Source organism: Rutidosis leptorrhynchoides, chromosome 6 (genome assembly GCF_046630445.1).
Source record: "Rutidosis leptorrhynchoides isolate AG116_Rl617_1_P2 chromosome 6, CSIRO_AGI_Rlap_v1, whole genome shotgun sequence".
In the NCBI taxonomy this organism is placed as follows: domain Eukaryota; kingdom Viridiplantae; phylum Streptophyta; class Magnoliopsida; order Asterales; family Asteraceae; genus Rutidosis; species Rutidosis leptorrhynchoides.
In genome coordinates, this window is record NC_092338.1 from 384,453,633 (window position 1) to 384,471,296 (window position 17,664).

Genomic DNA, 17,664 nt, shown 5'->3' on the forward strand with positions numbered 1-17,664 from the left:
GGCCCAACAAGCCCCATCCAAAGTACCGGATGCTTTAGTACTTCGAATTTATCATGTCCGAAGGGAGTCCCAGAATGATAGGGGATATTCTATATGCATCTTGTTAAGGTCGGTTACCAGGTGTTCAATCCATATGAATGATTTTTGTCTCTATGCATGGGACGTATATTTATGAGAAATGAAAATGAAAATCTTGTGGTCTATTAAAATGATGGAAATAATTATTTATGTTAAACTAATGAACTCACCAACCTTTTGGTTGACACTTTAAAGCATGTTTATTCTCAGGTATTAAAGAAATCTTCCGCTGTGCATTAGCTCATTTTAAGGATATTACTTGGAGTCATTCATGGCATATTTCGAAAGACGTTGCATTCGAGTCGTTGAGTTCAGTAAAGATTATGATTAAGTAAATGATAGATTAGATCATTTATAGATGGATATTATGAAATGGTATGCATGCCTGTCAACTTTCGATGTAAATGAAAGTTTGTCTTTTAAAACGAATGCAATGTTTTTAAAATGTATCATATAGAGGTCAAGTACCTCACGATGAAATCAACTATTGTGAATCGTTTATAATGTATATGAACGGGTCCTTTCACAGTACACGGTCGACCTACAAAGGCGCGTTGTTTAGTAATTACATGTAAATCTAGACAAAGTAGGTGATTGATCAAGTCTCCTATTTTCTATATTACATGTAGCATTTTTTAAGTGCGGTAGCATGCCAGGTCCGCTTGATTGGATTTCCCCTAAGCTCTGCCAGTTTGTAAGTTCCAGTGTTATTGATCCCAACGACCCTGTAAGGTCCTTCCCATTTTGGCCCTAACTTTCCAGTGTTTTGGGCCCTGCTTGCTTGGTTTTCACGCCACACAAAGTCTCCTACCTTGTACGTTCTTGCCCTTACGCTCTTGTCGTAATATTTTGTAATGCGCTGCTTGTTGGCGGCTTCTCGGATTGCTGCCATTTCCCCGCGCCCCTCCGTGTAGTTTAGGTTGGTGCGCAATCTTTCGTCATTCTCGCCTTCTATGACAAAATTCTTTCTGTCGGAACTGTTATCTCCGCTGGGATTACTGCCTCCGAACCGTATACCAGACTGAACGGTGTCTCTCCTGTGCTATTCTTGTGCATTGTTCTGTGTGCCCATAGGAGTTTTGGCAACTCATCCACCCATCCGCTGAGCTTCATCCCTAATCTTGCTTTGATGGCATGCACAATGTCTCTGTTTGTGACCTCACATTGACCGTTGGCCTGAGGGTGCACAACGTAAGTGAAGCGTTGTTTAATATTCAAATCTTGACACCAGCTGCGGAAGGGGTTGCCTTCAAATTGCGTACCATTATCGCTAACAATCTCATTAGGTACGCCGAACCTGCACACGATGCTTTCCCAGAAGAAATCTCTAACTTGCTTACTGGTAATAGTGCGCAATAGCTTTGCTTTTGGCCACTTGGTGAAGAAGTCGATAGCTACCACCAGGTATTCAGCATTTCCCGCGCCCTTTGGGAAAGGTCCCACTATGTCGATAGTCCACCTGCAAAATGGCCACGGTGATACGATAGGTATCATGGGATGCTGAGGCGCTCTACTGACAGGCGCGTGTAACTGACACTCCTGGCAAACTCTAATCCTTTCAGCTGTGTCAGCGTACATTCTAGGCCAATAATATCCTAGTCGCTTAATCTTCTCGATGACTGTCCTCCACCCAGAATGTAACCCACAGGATCCTTTGTAAACCTCATCGATGATCACAACAGCCTCTTTAGGTCCTATGCAGCGCAGGGACTCGCCTAAATAAGACTTTCGATATAGATTTTCTCCTCGCAACTCGTAGTTTGGTGCCTTCACCCTGATATTCATTGCTTCCTTCTCTCCTTCGGGTAAGGATCCGGTTCACAGGAATTCTATGATATCTGTCATCCAAGTCGCTTCTTCTTCTTCGACAGATGCGATTGTAATTTCTGGCTCTGTGGACTTCGTGAAGACTTGCTCTACTAATATTTTCTTTTCCAGGTGATTGAAGGTAAGGGCCGCCAGTTTACAGAGTACATCCGCCTGCTTGTTCTGGCTCCTGGGAATTTGGCTGATCCGAAAGTCGACGAACATGTCGGCTAGAGAATGAACCAAAGCCAGGTATGATTGCATGGATTTGTTGTTGGCATCAAAGGTGCTGTTTATCTGATTGGCGACTAGCTGTGAATCCACGTAGGCTTGCAGCTTCTTTATTCCTAGCTCTTGAGCTATGTGCATTCCTGCTAACAGCGCCTCATACTCTGTCTCGTTGTTTGTTACTTTAAAGTTATATCGTAGCGCGTATGTATTGAAATGCCCCGTCCTAATCCATCTGGACGAAGTCATCAACATTTGATTCCAGAGCGATGATCGACTCCAAGTAGTGTCCTTAAAATGAGCAAATGCACAGCGGAAGATTTCTTTCATACCTGAGAATAAACATGCTTTCAAGTGTCAACCAAAAGGTTGGTAAGTTCATAAGCTTATCATAAAATAATAAAAATTCTGTAATTTTGATAGACCACAAGATTTAAATCTTGCATGATACAAATGGGCCCGAATCCTATACCCACCTATAATGTACATGCGATATCTTATAAATACAGTACACCTTTCTCGTGTACGAAATCATCTTTCATAAATCTTAATAACCGTACACATATCTCGTGCACAAAAATATCATACACATAACCTGTGTATAAAATCATTCTCTCGATATATAACATTCACTTCAATTGGTGGCAATTATCATGTCCACATAATTCAACGGTGGTAATTATCATGTCCACATAATTCAATGGTGGCAATTATCATGTCCACATAATTCAATAGTGGCAATTATCATGTCCACATAATTCAATAATAATAATCCGCAGAACTCCTATCTGCATAATAATTCATTCGAGGAATGTTTTGCTCGTGTCTATCTCGTCAAACATTTATAAAAGCATTTCATGTATTCGCAGTTCAAAACATATTTCAAAAGCATTTAATAAAGCAGTTGTAAAAACAGCGCATGTATTCTCAGTCCCAAAAATGTAAAGAGTAACAGGGAGCAAATGAACTCACGCATATAAATATTGTAAAACAGTTAATAAAGCATTTGCATGTATTCTCAGCCCAAAAACGAAAAGAGTAAAAAAGGCAAAAGAAACTCACACATATAAATATTGTAAAATAGTTATTAAATCATTGCATGTATTCTCAGCCCAAAAATATATATAAAAAGGGAATAATGAAACTCACCATACTGTATTTTGTAGTAAAAATACATATGACGACATTAAACAAGTGTAGGGTTGGCCTTGGATTCACGAACCTATATTCAATTATGTATATTAAAGCACATAATAGTAATCGTACAAATTTATATATATATATATATATATATATATATATATATATATATATATATATATATATATATATATATATATATATATATATATATATATATATATATATATGTACATTTATTAGTTATATCATTCCTATATTAATAACTTATACGTTTCATATATTCTTTTTATATATTTAAAATAATTAAAAATATTACTTTTGTTATGTTAGGTGTATTAAATATAACTTTGTGTATATATGTATATATATCGTTTGTTTGTTAAAATTATAATGATATTAAATTAATACTAGTAATGATAAAAAAAAAATATTAATGATAATAGAGTTAAAAATGATACTTGTAATATTAATGATAAAAAATGATAACTTAAATAAAAATGATAATTTTAATAATAATGAATACTAATAATAATAACTATAAAAATAATGATCTTACTAATAATAATAATGATACTAATATTTATATTTATTTTTTTTATTCACATAATAATAATAATAATAATAATTACTAATAACAATAATAATAATAATAATAATAATAATAATAATAATAATAATAATAATAATAATAATAATAATAATAATAATAATAATAATAATAATAATAATAATAATAATAATAATAATAATAATAATAAAAAGACTACCTTAAGAGGAAAAGCTCCAAAAAAAGAAAATAAACTGCCTTAACCCAAGCTCGAACCCAAGACCTCTCGCTTAACCAGTAACATCCCTAAACCATCCAACTGTTCGTTCACTTCTTGACTAAAGAACTAACCCATTTATATTTAATCCTTGTTTCCTGTTTCAAATCCGTTAATCAACAATTCGGCCCAATATAAGAAGGTGAACCTCGGCCCAACACCTCAAGCTTGACAACAGCCCGTTTCTTTTTTCTTTTTTTTTTAAATGCAGTTGCCAAAGCTTAGTTTCGAACCCATGATCTCTTAGTTAAACACAAAGACTCCCTAGCCACTCTTCCAATTCCATTTTCCTGATTTAGTCTATAATCTAATCATACTTAATATATTTTCTGTTTCATCTTTCTTCATGGATTTAAAACCTAATTCATCATCTCTATAATTGAAATCATAATATCTCATCAGCTATATCATACAATCACCATAACAACATCATCATCATACTTAATCGAGTGTATCATCATCATTATCATAATCATCTAATATCATCATTATATATCCCGTAACATCATAATTAACATCTTAACATTTTCCTTTATCACTTCATTTATTTATCAATAAACCCAAATCAATATCGTATACCATTATTTAATACCTCAACAGAAGAAAACAAAAAGGAACCGATGGTTTTGCAAGTCTCGGCCCAACTTTAAAAAACCAATTAAATTAACAAGGCCCTAACCAATTAATCAAGGTTACAAACCCATGTATAACCCATTTATTTGAAAGAAACCGAAATCCATGTGAAGTCAGGAATAGAAGCCCAAGTTCTATCAATTAAACAAAAGCTCCTTCACATAAACACTTACAGAAAGTAGTGGCCGACAATATGAAGATAAGAGGATTAGTTTATCCTTTTCTTCACTAGTTTATGCTAAAGTAAACGTGACATCCACACCTTTGTTACTTTTAAAGTCGAACAAAACAGAAAAAAATTCAGCTGCAGGTGCAGCTATTCAGCGACGAAAAAAAATGATGTTGTGGTGGTGATTGGTGGTTGTTTCGAAGGTGGTTCACTAAGGTATCGATTAGAAACAGAAACAGATAGGAAAATATAACGAGATGGTGGTTGTTGGTTTGAATCATGGTGGTGATCGATTGGGTTGTAATCGTAGAGGGTGATTGGTAGTAGGATGGTGGCAAGCAACAACAAAAAAAAAACCAGTAGATTCGATGAAACACCAAGTGGGTTTCGTTTTATAAATTTGTGTTTGAAATAGAATCAATAGCAGGTTTGTTAATGGTATTTATATCATGGAATCAGAATAGTAAACGAGGAAGCAGCGTCTTATAGTATCTTCATCATTACCCTCGTTATTTTATGTCGTAGTTCATCATCTTCACAAACATTTCACTGTTGCAGGTGACAAAAGAGTGATGGTAACAGCAGCAGGAGTAGGGCTGTTAACGAACCGAACTCGAGTCGAGCAGGAAGATTTTGAGCTCGGCTCGTTTAATTATTACTCGGTTCGGACTCGACTCGAGCTCGATTAAAATTTCATATTTTGTTCGAGTTCGAACTCGATTATTTTTCCTATATTCGAATTCGAACTCGATGTTCGTTCAAAATTCTTAAGTTTGATGCTCATATTTTAACTCAAACTCGAGCACGATTAAACTCGAACTCGAGCTCAATTAAGCTCGAACTCGAGCTCGATTAAGCTCATTTAGATCTTATGAAGATCTTTTCATAGTTAGAAAAGAAGCTAAAATATTTGTATAAAAAACAACTCAAGATTTGAAGATAGTTATTATATTGAATAAATGTATATATTTATATAAATAGATAATACATTTTTTATTCTTTTAAGTTGATAAGCTTGTTTAATCTCTCTTTTTATAGTTGAATCTCTTCTTGTAAGTTTCTTCCACCATCCAATGTGGGATGAAACTCTTTTACTTCTTAGAAACTAAATAAAATTGGTAAGCTTTCTGAAAGTACCATTCATGCTCCATTAGGAGTTTCAAATGGCATGATGTATTCACAGTCCAAATAGATACGAAATTACTAGTAGAAGTATCATATATTATTTTATTTATTTATTTATTTATTAAATTTTTTTCATTGTATGTAAATCAAGACTTTTGTTGAATTTCATTTCGAATATTAATTATATACGTAAATGTATGTTTTATATATTTGAATACGTAAATGTATGTTTTATCTATAAATATTTACATGTATTTTTAAATAGGGAACCTACAAATAAATAAGTTATGCTATTATGTATATTCGTAAGAAAAATGAAACATAACAAAATTACGTGCAAGTACCATTAATACCAACGTTAGAACAAAAGCATCTTCTACCTTAGTGGTAAAGTCATAAGGAATCAATCAAGATGGTCAAGAGTTCGAATCTTGTCCGTAGCAATAATATATTTTTCTGCAGAGTTCATGAAGCTCGGCTGGTGCTGCTTGGCTCGTTTATGAAGCTCGGCTCGTGTATGAACATAAATGAGCATACGAACTATTCGGCTCGATTAACTCGTTCGACTATTAAACGAGTTTTCGATCGAGTCGAGTCGAATATTAACTTTATTGTACTCGGCTCGTGAAAGTAATCGAACAATATCTTTTGTTCGAACTCGACTCGAATTCGAAATCGTTGAAGCTCGAATTCGAGATAAACGAGCCCGAACTCGAGTAGCTCGTTAAAAGCTCGATTCGTTAACAGCCCTAAGCAGGAGTAACAACAAAAGTGACGTGAGAAAAGAAGAATTTTAGTGTTGATGGTGTGACGGTTGTGATAGCAGTTTATCATAATTGAAGGTTGCAAGGCGGTGACTTAATGATTGAGCTGTGGTGTACTGGTTTAAGATGGAGTGGTGACAATATGGGTTTCGTTCTCAACAGAACCCGATGAGTAGTAACACAAAGTATGCAGCAACGTGTATTAACAAAGAGTAGTAACTGGGTTTCGTTGATAGTGTGATCAAGTGAGATTATGGTGGGTTTGTCGATGGTCTCCTTAGAAGTGAGACGAAGGTGGTGATAGTGATCAACAAGGTGGTGAGATGACGGTGGTAGAAGGAGAGAAAGGTGTGAGATGCAAAGGTTGATCAAGCAAGTCACAAAATATATATCTATATATAATCTTACATGTACATATATTACAGATAAGAATAAGAATTAATATTATTATATAATAATAATAATTATAATTTATAATATAATAAAAGTAGTCAATAAGTGAATTGAAACAGCAAAGCCATCACAATAATTTCTACCGACGCTTTTCCCCGGATGGCTATATCGTGTCCATTGCTAAACAGTTAACGTATAAAAGTGTCCCTAAAAATCCCAAACTTTTAGATTAAATATATTTAATTATTTCACTCATTAACTGTGTGAAACCTGATCAAAAATGTTCAATAAATATTTATTTTCTGTTCCAATTAATATATACGGAGTACTAATATTTAAACTTAAAAAGGTAAAAATATTTTTATCAAACCTAAAATCTTCGTAATCAATTTACAGTTCAATTTTTATTTTTAATCTTCTTAGACACGTATTAGAACTATATGAACACTGGCGAAATGCCAACCGAGTTTTACTGACATTAACTATTTAAGCTCGAAATCATTCATTTTCAATATACACATTATATATATATATATATATATATATATATATATATATATATATATATATATATATATATATATTTATATCAAATCTTAATTAACAAGTTTAAGTAAATAAATATATTGATTATATTCTTTTAAACAACTAAATATAATATTATATATTTACAAGTAATATATATATATATATATATATATATATATATATATATATATTATAATCTATAGTTTCCATTAATCGCATTTTATTTTATTTATTACAATATAAATCTTAATAATCATAATATTCTAAATTATATTTCAAATTATAAATACCTATACCTATTTAAATATATGTGTTATCTATTTACAAATAGTTGTTCGTGAATCGTTGGGAATGGTCGAAAGTCAAATGAATATATGAAACAGTTCAAAATATTTGTGACTCAACATTACAGACTTTGCTCATCGTGTCGGAAACATATAAAGATCAAGTTAAATTTGGTCAGAAATTCTCGGGTCATCACAGTACCTACCCGTTAAAGAAATTTCGTCCCGAAATTTGAGTGAGGTGGTCATGGCTAACAATAAAAATGTTTTCATGACTAATATGAGTTGATAAATTGAGTTTTATCATCATTGAGTAATATAGATAAAAATAATTTGATTATTCGAAGAGTACGAATGAAGCTATCACCAAGGAGTGAAATAGGAAAGTAAAGATTCATCTTAACTTTTGACAGAGTCAGGGTTGAATTCTGGAATTCAAGGGATTTACAGAAAATCTTCGTGATCTGATTAAGATTTGCTTCTTCGGTGATTAAAAAAATTAGGATCTCTATAATTAAATGCGGTTATCAGTCCTAATTGCTCTGTCGGATATTTTTACTATAAATCAACTTCTTCCGTTCCATTACTTTCACCATTTCAATACTTTCTTTCTTAATTCATACATCCAAAAGATTGTGAATGCTTAATCCCGTTCTAATCCTTGATATTTTCCTAATTATCATTTCTATCATCCTTCTTTTCAATCTTCCATCAGAAGATCTGTTTACTTCTACTATTACCTTGGGGTGATACTATTCTTAATTATCCTGTGTCTTTATATTGCTATCCGTATTAATATTCACGGTTTGTAATCTCCGTGTTGTTATTGGGCTTTATATTTTCTCTTATATTTTGGAGCTATTTGCCTTTTTATTCTCTTCTAGATCTCTAGTAAAGCGAGTAACGGTCTAGAATTCGTAAGTATGGAAATTCGGATGAACTCTATGTTCTAAACAAGAAAGAACGTAATAGAACGATTTTATTTGTCAAATTACCAGAATCACTGAGAATAGAATTACCAAGAATATATTTTCTTGATATGTTCAGAAATTAAGCAGAATGAAAGTGTTATGTAACATGGCACATGATGACATTATGATCTGTGAATCATCACGTTCCATTAGAAACTCAGCATGACTTACTGTAATATAATCACGTTGATCAAGTGTCATTATATTGTACTAACTCATGCTTCAGTTCCCAACATTACTTCAATAACATTCCTATTTTAAGCTCGAAAGTTTACAGAATATAGAAACTAACAGTTTCTATATGATGTAACACTGATAGCACTAAGAGATTAATGATTTCAAATAAGAATAGTTATGAAAAGATCTTTAGAAATATGGAGGATATTTATAATGAAAGATACGATGATATCTTGGAATTTCTAATATCGAAGGATGGTGAAGAAAATTTGTCCGTAAGAGTTTGGAGTCAGGAGCAAGGTATTCGCTAAAGATTTCATCAGAAATAGAATCATTGGGATTCTTAATGTACAAGTTTAGTCCTTGTGATTCGTTCAGAGACTCCTTCGTGGTTTGCTCAATCTGTTTTGCAGTACCAAATTTTCTATCGAGCGTTCCTAACACTCCCTTATTTATCATCAAACTTTTTGCCGTTTAGACCATCTATAATTTTTCTGTTTCCTCTGCATTTAATGCTACCATATCTGAGTCATCGATTATCAATCCGAGATGGTTCCAGGAGAATTGTGTTTTTAGATGATTAAACGCTGATGGTAATATGATGGAATATGAAAGGTTCAATAAAAGAGCACGCATATATATCAAAGTGATAATAAGGTTGTTTTGAACGAAAAGTCGAAGTTGACTTGCTGGAGCTATGACAAAATTGGCTAATTTGGAAAAGGGATTGAAAATTTATTTTCTGTAATAACAACGCCAAAGGAGTTAGCACAGATACGTGTCAAACGTTTGCTCAGGTTCCGAGAGTTTTTCAGGTGCATAACTATAGGCATTAATCTTTTCTTCTGTAGATGAAGTGCGGTTGGTTCATCCTCACGATTGAGGTGTTTTCAAGAATCATGAAAGGTTTGAACGCAGATTGTAATCGTCAAGATACAAATGAGGTTTAAGATGAAATCAAGTGGCAAACTTGAAGAAATGTTTAGTTTCATATGTTATAATCAATATTTTAATTCATTTTAATTATTTAATGTTTTTAGTCCACAGTCGATAGTCCACAGTTGACAGTCCAATAATTCATATATAGTTTAATATATAATATTCGAATTAATTAATATGTATCGTGACCCGTATTCGTCTCAGACTCGATCACAACTCAAACTATATATATTATTGTAAAATCAACCTCAACCCTGTATAGCTAACTCCCGCATTACTGCATATAGAGTGTCTATGGTTATTCCAAATAATATATATAGATGGGTCGATATGATATGTCAAAACCTTGTATACGTGTCCCGATATTTAAAGTGCGTAAAATAAATAATAGAAATTAAATGACGATAAATAAAATTGCGAGAATATAAATTGCGATAAATAAACTGCGATAAATAGATTGCGATAATTAAATTGCGATAAATAAATTGCGATAAAATAATATGTAATACGGAATTAACAGTTAGCTAGGAACAGTTAGCTAGGATCTTGTTAGCGTGGTTTCTTAACAAAATTTCATATTGTTAATTAGTCTGTTTCTAATCAATTTTTATTGTGTCCATTATTTCTTTATTATGCCACTTGTTGGATTCTGATAGGTCAAAATCCAGATATGAAATTGAATTTAAATGAAAATAGTTATTCTTTGGTGAACGGATACGTATATCGGTGGTTGTAAATAGGATAGTAAATGATCGTTGAATCAAATTCGAAGAATGTACAGTGTAACTTATTAATGCGAAATCCAAATATTTCTAGGGTATTACCTACCCGTTAAAATATTTTCACCATTAACAGTTTGTACAAAAGAATTTTTAGTTACAATCTTTATGAAAATATACTTACATATATATATTTTCTTCAGATATAATATAGATTTAATGAGTTATTATGATATTAAACTCATTTGATTTACCGTTAGAACATGAATATATAATCTCTAAAACATTAGAGATTACATAATCATCGTGAGGAACGAAGATGTAGAACGTCATGTAGAACGATGATTATACTCGAGGTACAGAATAAGATGTTGAGGCATGTGATGTTGAAACTTGGGTTGTTGGTGGTACTGATGTTGCAGGTGCTGTTGTTGAAGCTGGTAGATTTTGCACCACGTTTTCCAAATTGATTACTCGAGCGTGAATTTTGTCGACTTCTTCGATTACTCCGGGATGATTGTCGGTAAGAACGAGCGAATGAATAAGATCCAGAATTTGAGATAGTATATAATCATGACGAGATACTATGGAAATGAGAGTGAAAATGATGTTTCGGACTAGTTTGCCGGTAAGTGTGTCAGGTTCTTCGCCAAGAGGGGAATGTGCGGGATGGAAGGGATCGCCTTCTTCGCGTCTCCATTGATTAAGTTGACTACGAATTCATCAGATAAATTAGGGATGAATGATTGGTCAATTCATTCTAGTGACGCATGCTTTCGGAGCTCAGGTGGATATCCATATCGAAATAGTTGTCGGAATAACTATCGGAATAGTTATCGAAATCTGAGGGACTCGAACTGGTTGAGGGGTTCATCTCGTACGATCAGATGAAGGATTTTCGATAAGAATTAGATTATAGGATGTAGTTTAGTACCCTGCAATACATAATTTACATATGCATATATAATACTAAAATCCCATAAGTTACGGAGGAATCTACGGAAGTTGTCAGGCAAAGTCTTCAGTAATAGATATGTTAAGATATGAATTAGCAGATACACTAAGATACGAATTTTGTCTATACACTATTCATGCAATCATTGCAGTAAGATGTGTCTAGACTAAGAATGATAAGCAGGTAATTTCCTAAGGATAATAAACAGATGATTCCCGATAAAAATGATAAGCAAAACTTTTGACATGCAGACACGGTCGAAGTCCAGACTTACTAATGCATCCTAACGACTATTAGGTAGACACACTAATGCAAGACCTGGTTCACTAAGACCACCGCTCTGATACCAACTGAAATCCCCCGTCCTAATCCATCTGGACGAAGTCATCAACATTTGATTCCAGAGCGATGATCGACTCCAAGTAGTGTCCTTAAAATGAGAAAATGCACAACGGAAGATTTCTTTCTTACATGAAAATAAACATGCTTTCAAGTGTCAACCAAAAAGTTGGTGAGTTCATAAGTTTATCATAAAATAATAAAAATTCTGTAATTTTGATAGACCACAAGATTTAAATCCTGCATGGTACAAATGGGCCCGAATCCTATACCCACCTGTAATGTACATGCGATATCTTATAAATACAGTACACCTTTCTCGTGTACAAAATCATCTTTCATAAATCTTAGTAACCGTACACATATCTCGTGCACAAAAATATCATACACATAACTTGTGTATAAAATTATTCTCTCGATATATAACATTCACTTCAATTGGTGGCAATTATCATGTCCACATAATTCAACTGTGGCAATTATCATGTCCACATAATTCAATAGTGGCAATTATCATGTCCACATAATTCAATAATAATCCGCAGAACTCCTGTCTGCATAATAATTCATTCGAGAAATGTTTTGCTCGTGTCTATCTCGTCAAACATTTATAAAAGCATTTCATGTATTTAAAGTTCAAAACATATTTCAAAAGCATTTAATAAAGCAGTTGTAAAAACAGCGCATTATTCTCAGTTCCAAAAATGTAAAGAGTAAAATGGAGCAAATGAACTCACGCATATAAATATTGTAAAACAGTTAATAAAGCATTTGCATGTATTCTCAGCCTAAACACGAAAAGAGTAAAAAGGTCAAATGAAACTCACGCATATAAATATGGTAAAATAGTTATTAAAAATTGCATGTATTCTCAGCCCAAAAATATATATAAAAAGGGAATAATGAAACTCACCATACTGTATTTTGTAGTAAAAATACATATGACGATATTAAACAAGTGTAGGGTTGGCCTTGGATTCACGAACCTATATTCAATTATGTATATTAAAACACATAATAGTAATCGTACAAATTTATATATATATATATATATATATATATATATATATATATATATATATATATATATATATATATATATATATATATATATATATATATATATATATATATATATATATATATATATATATATATATGTACATTTATTAGTTATATCATTCCTATATTAATAACTTATATGTTTCATATATTCTTTTTATATATTTAAAATAATTAAAAATATTACTTTTGTTATGTTAGGTGTATTAAATATAACTTTGTGTATATATGTATATATATCGTTTGTTTGTTAAAATTATAATGATATTAAATTAATACTAGTAATGATAAAAAAAATATTAATGATAATAGAGTTAAAAATGATACTTGTAATATTAATGATAAAAATGATAACTTAAATAAAAATGATAATTTTAATAATAATGAATACTAATAATAATAACTATAAAAATAATGATCTTACTAATAATAATAATGATACTAATATTTATATTTTTTTTATTGACATAATAATAATAATAATAATTACTAATAACAATAATAATAATAATAATAATAATAATAATAATAATAATAATAATAATAATAATAATAATAATAATAATAATAATAATAATAATAATAATAAAAAGACTACCTTAAGAGGAAAAGCTCCAAAAAAAGAAAATAAACTGCCTTAACCCAAGCTCGAACCCAAGACCTCTCGCTTAACCAGTAACATCCCTAAACCATCCAACTGTTCGTTCACTTCTTGACTAAAGAACTAACACATTTATATTTAATCCTTGTTTCCTGTTTCAAATCCGTTAATCAACAATTCGGCCCAATATAAGAAGGTGAACCTCGACCCAACACCTCAAGCTTGATAACAGCCCTTTTTTTTTAAATGCAGTTGCCAAAGCTTAGTTTCGAACCCATGATCTCTTAGTTAAACACAAAGACTCCCTAGCCACTCTTCCAATTCCATTTTCCTGCTTTAGTCTATAATCTAATCATACTTAATATATTTTCTGTTTCATCTTTCTTCATGGATTTAAAACCTAATTCATCATCTCTATAATTGAAATCATAATATCTCATCAGCTATATCATACGATCACCATAACAACATCATCATCATACTTAATCGATTGTATCATCATCATTATCATAATCATCTAATATCATCATTATATATCCCGTAACATCATAATTAACATCTTAACGTTTTCCTTTATCACTTCATTTATTTATCAATAAACCCAAATCAATATCGTATACCATTATTTAATACCTCAACAGAAGAAAACAAAAAGGAACCGATGGTTTTGCAAGTCTCGGCCCAACTTTAAAAAACCAATTAAATTAACAAGGCCCTAACCAATTAATCAAGGTTACAAACCCATGTATAACCCATTTATTTGAAAGAAATCGAAATCCATGTGAAGTCAGGAATAGCAGCCCAAGTTCTATCAATTAAACAAAAGCTCCTTCACATAAACACTTACAGAAAGTAGTGGCCGACAATATGAAGATAAGAGGATTAGTTTATCCTTTTCTTCACTAGTTTATGCTAAAGTAAACGTGACATCCACACCTTTGTTACTTTTAAAGTCGAACAAAACAGAAAAAAATTCAGCTGCAGGTGCAGCTATTCAGCGACGAAAAAAAAATGATGTTGTGGTTTTGATTGGTGGTTGTTTCGAAGGTGGTTCACTAAGGTATCGATTAGAAACAGAAACAGATAGGAAAATATAACGAGATGGTGGTTGTTGGTTTGAATCATGGTGGTGATCGATTGGGTTGTAATCGTAGAGGGTGATTGGTAGTAGGATGGTGGCAAGCAACAAAAAAAAAACCAGTAGATTCGATGAAACACCAAGTGGGTTTCGTTTTATAAATTTATGTTTGAAATACAATCAATAGCAGGTTTGTTAATGGTATTTATATCATGGAATCAGAATAGTAAAACAAGGAAGCAGCGTCTTATAGTATCTTCATCATTACCCTCGTTATTTTATGTCGTAGTTCATCATCTTCACAAACATTTCACTGTTGCAGGTGACAAAAGAGTGATGGTAATAGCAGCAGGAGTTACAACAAAAGTGATGTGAGAAAAGAAGAATTGTAGTGTTGATGGTGTGACGGTTGTGATAGCAGTTTATCATAATTGAAGGTTGCAAGGCGGTGACTTAATGATTGAGCTGTGGTGTACTGGTTTACGATGGAGTGGTGACAATATGGGTTTCGTTCTCAACAGAACCCGATGAGTAGTAACACAAAGTATGCAGCAATGTGTAATAACAAAGAGTAGTAACTGGGTTTCGTTGATAGTGTGATCAAGTGAGATTATGGTGGGTTTGTCGATGGTCTCCTTAGAAGTGAGACGAAGGTGGTGATAGTGATCAACAAGGTGGTGAGATGACGGTGGTAGAAGGAGAGAAAGGTGTGAGATGCAAAGGTTGATCAAGCAAGTCACAAAATATATATATCTATATATAATCTTACATGTACATATATTACAGATAAGAATAAGAATTAATATTATTATATAATAATAATAATTATAATTTATAATATAATAAAAGTAGTCAATAACGAATAAGAATTAATATTATTATATAATAATAATAATTATAATTTATAATATAATAAAAGTAGTCAATAAGTGAATTGAAACAGCAAAGCCATCACAATAATTTCTGCCGACGCTTTTCCCCGGATGGCTATATCGTGTCCATTGCTAAACAGTTAACGTATAAAAGTGTCCCTAAAAATCCCAAACTTTTAGATTAAATATATTTAATTATTTCACTCATTAACTGTTTGAAACCTGATCAAAAATGTTCAATAAATATTTATTTTCTGTTCCAATTAATATATACGGAGTACTAACATTTAACCTTAAAAAGTAAAAATATTTTTATCAAACCTAAAATCTTCGTAATCAATTTACAGTTCAATTTTTATTTTCAATCTTCTTAAACACGTAATAGAACTATATGAACACTGGCGAAATGCCAACCGAGTTTTACTGACGTTTACTATTTAAGCTCGAAATCATTCATTTTCAATATACACATTCTATATATAGATATATATATATATCAAATCTTAATTAACAAGTTTAAGTAAATAAATATATTGATTATATTTTTTAAACAACTAAATATAATATTATATATTTACAAGTAATATTTATATATATATATTTATATATATTATTATAATCTATAGTTTCCATTAATCGCATTTTATTTTATTTATTACAATATAAATCTTAATAATCATAATATTCTAAATTATATTTCAAATTATAAATACCTATAACTATTTAAATATATGTGTTATCTATTTACAAATAGTTGTTCATGAATCGTCGGGAATGGTCGAAAGTCAATTGAATATATGAAACAATTCAAAATATTTGTGACTCAACATTACAGACTTTGCTTATCGTGTCGGAAACATATAAAGATCAAGTTTAAATTTGGTCGGAAATTCCCGGGTCATTACATGTATGCTCTTCCTGATGCGGGCCTATAAGAATTAATCCTGCACCAGCGCCCTCGGAGCTTGCTGCGCCGTCGGTATAGAGCACCCACAGTTCGAGTGGGGGCGCGGGAAGCTGTTCTGGGTCGTCTATCGCTGGCATATCAGCGGCCATTTCGGCTAAATAATCGGCCATCACCTGCCCCTTAATAGTGCTTCTAGCGCAATATGAGATTTCATGCTCACCTAGCTCTATTGCCCATTTGGTCAGCCTGCCTGATATCTCGGGCTTATAGAGTAGATGTCGAATAGGCTGATCGGTGAGCACCGTTATCGGATGTGCTTGGAAGTATCTGCGCAGACGTCGGGCGGTGACAACGAGCACATACACAAGTTTTTCGATGGGGCGATAATTCATTTTGCTTCCTGATAGCGCTTTGTTGACGAAGTAAATTGGCATTTGGGCATCCCCTCGTTCAGCAACTAAAACGGAACTAACAGCCTCCGTAGATACTGCGAGGTAAAGTATCAGAGTTTCACATGCAATCGGCGCCGTTAGCGTTGGGAGATCTTTGAGGAGTGCTTTCATCTCCTGGAACGCCTTTTCTGCCTCGTCAGTCCACTTAAAGTCTGACTTCTTAGCGCAGTTGATGTTAAAGTGAAGGGGTACAAAATAGTAGTATTTTTACTACAAAATACTATTAAATACGATACAATTTTACACAAGTTATTTATTTATTTATAGAATGGATATACCTAAATCTTGCTACAACACTTATAGGCAGTGTACCTAATCGTACAGTAGTGTAGTTTTTAGTAAGTCCGGTTCGTTCCATAGGGATCTTAGCCAAGTTTAACGCTATATTTTTAAAACTATATTTGTAAATATATAAATATATATAAGTAGTATTATTATTATAAAAGGGGATTTTTACCGTTTAATGACCGGTTTGTCGATTTTAAAACTTTGGTCGCAGTTAAAATCTAATGTAAAATATTAAAAATAAATATAACTTAATTTAAAGCGTAAAGTAAATAACGATAATGAAATTGCGATAAATAAAAGTGCGATAAAATAAAATTGCGATAATTAAA

The 17,664-nt window shown here is 32.2% G+C and overlaps 1 protein-coding gene across 1 annotated transcript; it reads right to left on the reverse strand.

Annotated features, from left to right (window-relative positions):
- Window positions 1–1,896: 1,896 nt before the first annotated feature.
- LOC139854956 (uncharacterized) lies at window positions 1,897–17,158 on the reverse strand. The gene is made up of 2 exons (XM_071844226.1): window positions 16,594–17,158; window positions 1,897–2,294 (listed from the first exon to the last, which is right to left on the reverse strand). Exons 1-2 carry the CDS (start codon window positions 17,156–17,158, stop codon window positions 1,897–1,899), a joined length of 963 nt encoding a protein of 320 aa, XP_071700327.1.
- Window positions 17,159–17,664: the final 506 nt, after the last annotated feature.